The 6,000-nt window shown below is 43.5% G+C and overlaps 1 protein-coding gene across 1 annotated transcript in view; it reads right to left on the bottom strand.

Moving 5' to 3' along the window:
- Positions 1–1,954: 1,954 nt before the first annotated feature.
- Positions 1,955–6,000, bottom strand: part of LOC126291893 (1,5-anhydro-D-fructose reductase-like) — a 52,866-nt gene continuing 48,820 nt past the window's right edge. The window contains exons 6-7 of the mRNA XM_049985622.1: positions 4,170–4,267; positions 1,955–2,503 (exon numbers count right to left, since the gene is read on the bottom strand). Of these exons, the coding sequence (XP_049841579.1) occupies positions 2,461–2,503; positions 4,170–4,267 (141 nt within the window). The 3' untranslated portion in view covers positions 1,955–2,460. The remainder of the gene's footprint in view (positions 2,504–4,169; positions 4,268–6,000) is intronic.

The raw sequence follows: 6,000 nt of genomic DNA, 5'->3' as shown, positions 1-6,000 counted from the left end.
TAGTAATAATTAGCACAACAAAGTAAGACAAAGCAAAGACGATGTTCTTTACAGGAAACGCTCAATATGTCCATCATCATTCCTCAACAATAGCTGTAGTCGGGGAATAATATTGTGAAGAGCACTGCAAAGCATGTCCGGAGTTATGGTGAGGCATTGGCGTCGGATGTTGTCTTTCAGTATCCCTAGAGATGTCGGTCGATCACGATACACTTGCGACTTCAGGTAACCCCAAAGCCAATAATCGCACGGACTGAGGTCTGGGGAACTGGGAGGCCAAGCATGACGAAAGTGGCGGCTGAGCACACGATCATCACCAAACGACGCGCGCAAGAGATCTTTCACGCGTCTAGCAATATGTGGTGGAGTGCCATCCTGCATAAACATCGTACGTTCCAGCAGGTGTTTATCAGCCAGGCTGGGGATGATGCGATTCTGTAACATGTCGGCGTACCTCTCACCCGTTACGGTAGCAGTTTTGCTGTCCAGCACACTCTGTCGGACATTTTGTGAACTTTGTTTTTTTCGGGTCTAATAAAACCCTATGTCATTCCAAGCATGTGTGTCAATTTTTACCTCTCTATCTACATTATTGCGTGGTTTATTAAGTTTTCAAATTTATACTGACTTTTTGATCACTCGGTATGTGAGTGCGCCAGCCTCGAGTATTTCAACCCCAGTGCGCACTTGTTATTTGCATATCGTTTACATGAATTCATACAACATTTACTTTATCTTATCGAGTTCGGGTTCGAATGAAGCGTCTTGATGTTCGGAATATGATTATGAGGGCGGAATACGTAAGCAATGAAGGTCAGGAGACCACGACGTCTTACAACGCGACTAGTACATCTCGTGCGGAATTTCGTTCACTGTTAATTATGTGTGGTCATCCTCGAAAAACGTATAGTGTTCGAGATATACACGAAAATTTTAAAAAAAGGCGAAAATTTTATGTTTTTGGGTTATTCTTTGTGTTGCTGACTTCTTACAATGCAGCAAACATGACATTCGGATTCAGTATCCCCAAAAACATATCAACCGTTGAGAAAAAAACATACAGCAGTTCTGTTACGAAAAAGAATGTTTTTAACCACCGTAGGAATGAATTACTCGTGGGAACTAATATCTACATCTACATCTACGTGATTACTCTGTTATTTACAGTAAAGTGCCTGGCAGAGGGTTCAATGAACCACATTCAAGGTGTTTACCGTTCCACTCCAGATCGGCGCGCGGGAAAAATGAGCACTTAAATTTTTCTGTGCGAGTCCTGATTTCTCTTATTTTATCGTGATGATCATTTCTCCTTATATAGGTGTGTGCCAAGAGAATGTTTTCGTAACCGGAGGAGGAACTGGTGATTGAAATTTCATGAGATGATCCCGTCGCAAAGAAAAACGCCTTTGTTTTAATAATTGTCACTCCCATTCACGTATCATGCCTGTGACTCCCCTATTTCGTGATAATACAAAACAAGCTGCCCTTCTTTGTACTTTTTCGATGTCATCTGTCAGTCCCACCTGATGTGGGTACCACACCATACAGCATTACTCCAGAATAGGGCGGACAAGCGTGGTGTAATCAGTCTCTTTAGTAGACCTACTGCACCTTCTAAGTGCTCTGCCAATGAAGCGAAGTCTTTGGTATGCCCTACACATATGAGGTCGTTATTTGTAACTGTAATCCTTAAATATTCAGTTGAATTTACAGCCTTCAGATTTGTGTGACTTATCGCGTAATCGAAATTTAGCGGATTTCTGTTAGTACTCAGGTGAATAACTTCACACTTTTCTTTATGCAGGGTCAATTGCCACTTCTCTCATCATACAGAGGATAATGTTTATTATAGTTTATTGTTTCTGCTTTCTGCGTTTTGCAGTAAAGTATATCAAAAGCACTTTAGTGATTACCAGTTCAACAATTAATTTAATTTAATTCTTTTTACCCCAGAATAACAAGAACAAGTTCATATCGCTTAACATAACGAAAGAAGGTTACAATTTGATTACGGGGTCAGCTGAACTATTCAAATTTGGGTCGACCGTCCCACGTGCTACACACTAGGTTAAACTCTATCTATCTCTTTACAATTACGCTAGAGGATGTAGCTGCGAGGGCAGACGTGTACTGGAATTAAATCGTTAATGTGGGAATACATAGTACATAGTACATAGTTACATAGTAATCAGTACTGACATGTTTACAAGGCAAACATTTATGGTAGTAAAAACCAAATTATTTTCAATCTTGGAAACTGAATGGAATTTTTTTTTATTCCAATGTCGATAAATAATTAAAATGGCCTGTCGTGGTTTCGTAGTGATTTCTGTTGTAGTACACGATTTATTGTCACGAATTTAACGTCATTAAAACAAGTTGCAATATAACTGAGCATTTTCTAACACAGGTACGTTTCAGTCGCAGCTAGACTGCTGTTGATAGTAGTCTTCTTCCCTACTAGTAGGGTTCAAACCACGGCCATTCAGGATGCCTCCCGCTCCTGGAACAGAAATGTGACAGTTCCAAAAGGATCAATAAAAGCAGAGGCTATTAATGAGGGAATAATTTTATTACTATTGATTTTTTTTGCAAAAAGACTCAGCAAATGAAATCACTTCGCTAGATTTTGTATGTTATCACTAGCCAGACAACTTGCAAGTCTCAGGCACTGCGTGACGTAATCAGGACTAGTGCTCTTCAAGGACCCACTACGTTCTTCTGGCACTGCTCCAGTGGGACCACCTTCACGTCAGAGTTACTGTAGTTCGATTTTCAAATCATCGTATTTGGTAAGTTTTTAACTAATTTTTTGTCGATTCTGCTATCACCTAAGATAGATGATCTACAGATTCTGTTTCTTCACTGCTGTGATTTCTGGTGAACTGTTTGTCAGCATTCCATCTGTCTGCAGTCGGAAGTCGCACGGTAGTTTGGCACGTTTGTGTTCGACTGTCTCTACCGTTTTGTGGTTCCACCACTTACTTGCCATCAGAAGATGGCAATTTTGGCACAAGTTCCGGTGGATCATTTCTTCCACACCATTGTGCCTCTGCTTGTAATAACCTGAGAGGTGTTACTAGTAACAGCTCAAGATGCGGTCTATTGGTTTCTCGGCTTACGTGCGGAATCTGCACTTCGGTTATTATGCCAATTCCTCCATTCCGGCTTTGATCCCGTTGGTTTTTATGTTCCTGTTTTATAACTATGTTCCTCTGATGTTTTTATCATTATTACCGAATGAGATTTTCACTCTACAGCGGAGTGTGCGGTTATTTTAAACTTCCTGGCAGATCAAAACTGTGTGCCAGATCGAGATTCGAACTCGGTTTCCCAGGAGAGCTTCTGTGAAGTTTGGAATGTAGGAGACGAGGTACTGGCGGAACTGAAGTTCTGGGGAGGGGCCTGAGTCGTGCTTGCGTAGCTCAGATGGAACCCCGGTTCGAGTCCCGGTTGCAGCACAAATTATGCCGGCACGGTAGCTCAGCGTGTTCGGTCAGAGGGCTGTAGTAATAACAACCTGAGTGAAGCAATCAATGATACACGGATGTCTTGTGACGTCCGCCCAGACCAAGCACAACGAAAAAAAAAGAAAGAAAGAAATGGTAGACCACTTGCCCGAGAAGGCAAAGGTCCCGAGTTCTAGTCTAGGTCTGGCACACAGTTTTAATCTGGCAAGAAGTTTCATTATTATAATTATTACGATCAATATTAATCAGACACTTATTAAAAAAAAAGGCTCTGAGCACTATGGGACTTAACTTCTGAGGTCATCAGTCCCCTAGAACTTAGAACTACTTAAACCTAACTAACCTAAGGACATCACACACATCCATGCCCGAGACAGGATTCGAACCTGCGACCGTAGCGGTAGCGCAGTTTCACACTGTAGCGGCTAGAACCGCTCGGCCACTCCGGCCGGCAATTATTACGATTAATATTAATCAGGCACTCATTACTTTTTAATCGAAATGTCTAAGATTTTGTTGCATCTATTTGAGTTAGTGCCTAGTAGTTTTTTTATATAGCGTCTTGTAGTTCTTGTTCCTACAGAATAAGTTTAAAGGGTGTAATAATCAAGTGTGAAAGTAGATGAGTTAAGCGAACAAATACTTTATTGGAAAGACGTAATAAATTATAATGTGAATAAAATACTATGATATAGTTACCCAGGTTGGGAGTGTTCGCTTCCCAGTCTGCCTTTACGTCCCTTGTCCAACGCCTCCAGGGCTTCCATGTCTTCTGGAGAGAGCTCGAAATCAAATACCTGAAAGTTTGTAAAATATTTATTATTTTAATTAGCAAAAGTTTTACAGGCTAAGCAACTCATTTCGGATGTGAGATAAGAATTTACGTGAAATTCGGTGGAACTGGCAGTTGTTTTTCGCTTTCCGATCTGTCTGAAGTTCCACTGCACCGTTGCACTTTCGTTTCCGACGAGTTTTCCTGCATCATGGTCCCACTAGTTTTTTCCACCAGCAGATATTTTACTGTCATTCAAAACTTGAAAGCAACTTTGGAAGCAGGATCAATAGAAATCACAGGAGATTGTGGGGTAGCACTAGTGAATTCAAGAGGTTCAAATGGCTCTGAGCACTATGGGACTTAACATCTGAGGTCATCAGTCTCCTAGAACTTAGAACTACATAAACCTACCTAACCTAAGGACATCACACACATCCATGCCCGAGACAGGATTCGAACCTGCGACCGTAGCGGTCGCGCGTTTCCAGACTGTAGAGTCTAGAACCGCGATTCAAGAGGACAATATACAACAATGAGTAAATACTGGAGCATGTAGATAACAGTGAGACAACATGACTGTTGTAATGTCCTCATGGATGTAATAGACTCTAGAGCTGAGTCCACAGAGTGGACTGAACACACAGCACTGGTGCAGACCAAACTGCACCCATTTATCGAGACTCATTTCCCTGTGTTTCTGCTTTAACACCCCATGTTACCCTTACATATTAGACTCGCTAATCGTCGCTCATTACCTTGCGTTACTGCGTTAACCGTCTGTCACCTCCATGTATCACTGTCTGCCTTACCCACCATTTAACCTCTTGATCCAGGTGCTGTCGTCAATTATACCAATGTTACTCAATTATTCCACCATAATCCCCTTTATATACACTCCTGGAAATTGAGACAAGAACACCGTGAATTCATTGTCCCAGGAAGGGGAAACTTTATTGACACATTCCTGGGGTCAGATACATCACATGAACACACTGACAGCACCACAGGCACATAGACACAGGCAACAGAGCATGCACAATGTCGGCACTAGTACAGTGTATATCCACCTTTCGCAGCAATGCAGGCTGCTATTCTCCCATGGAGACGATCATAGAGATGCTGGATGTAGTCCTGTGGAACGGCTTTCCATGCCATTTCCACCTGGCGCCTCAGTTGGACCAGCGTTCGTGCTGGACGTGCAGACCGCGTGAGACGACGCTTCATCCAGTCCCAAACATGCTCAATGGGGGACAGGTCCGGAGATCTTGCTGGCCAGGGTAGTTGACTTACACCTTCTAGAGCACGTTGGGAGGCACAAGGTACATGCGGACGTGCATTGTCCTGTTGGAACAGCAAGTTCCCTTGCCGGTCTAGGAATGATAGAACGATGGGTTCGATGACGGTTTGGATGTACCGTGCACTATTCAGTGTCCCCTCGACGATCACCAGAGGTGTACGGCCAGTGTAGGAGATCGCTCCCCACACCATGATGCCGGGTGTTGGCCCTGTGTGCCTCGGTCGTATGCAGTCCTGATTGTAGCGCTCACCTGCACGGCGCCAAACACGCATACGACCATCATTGGCACCAAGGAAGAAGCGACTCTCATCGCTGAAGACGACACGTCTCCATTCGTCCCTCCATTCACGCCTGTCGCGACACCACTGGAGGCGGGCTGCACGATGTTGGGGCGTGAGCGGAAGACGGCCTAACGGTGTGCAGGACCGTAGCCCAGCTTCATGGAGACGGTTGCGAAT

Source organism: Schistocerca gregaria, chromosome 9 (assembly GCF_023897955.1).
Source record: "Schistocerca gregaria isolate iqSchGreg1 chromosome 9, iqSchGreg1.2, whole genome shotgun sequence".
NCBI lineage: Eukaryota > Metazoa > Arthropoda > Insecta > Orthoptera > Acrididae > Schistocerca > Schistocerca gregaria.
This window is presented reverse-complemented; position numbering and strand designations above follow the sequence as displayed.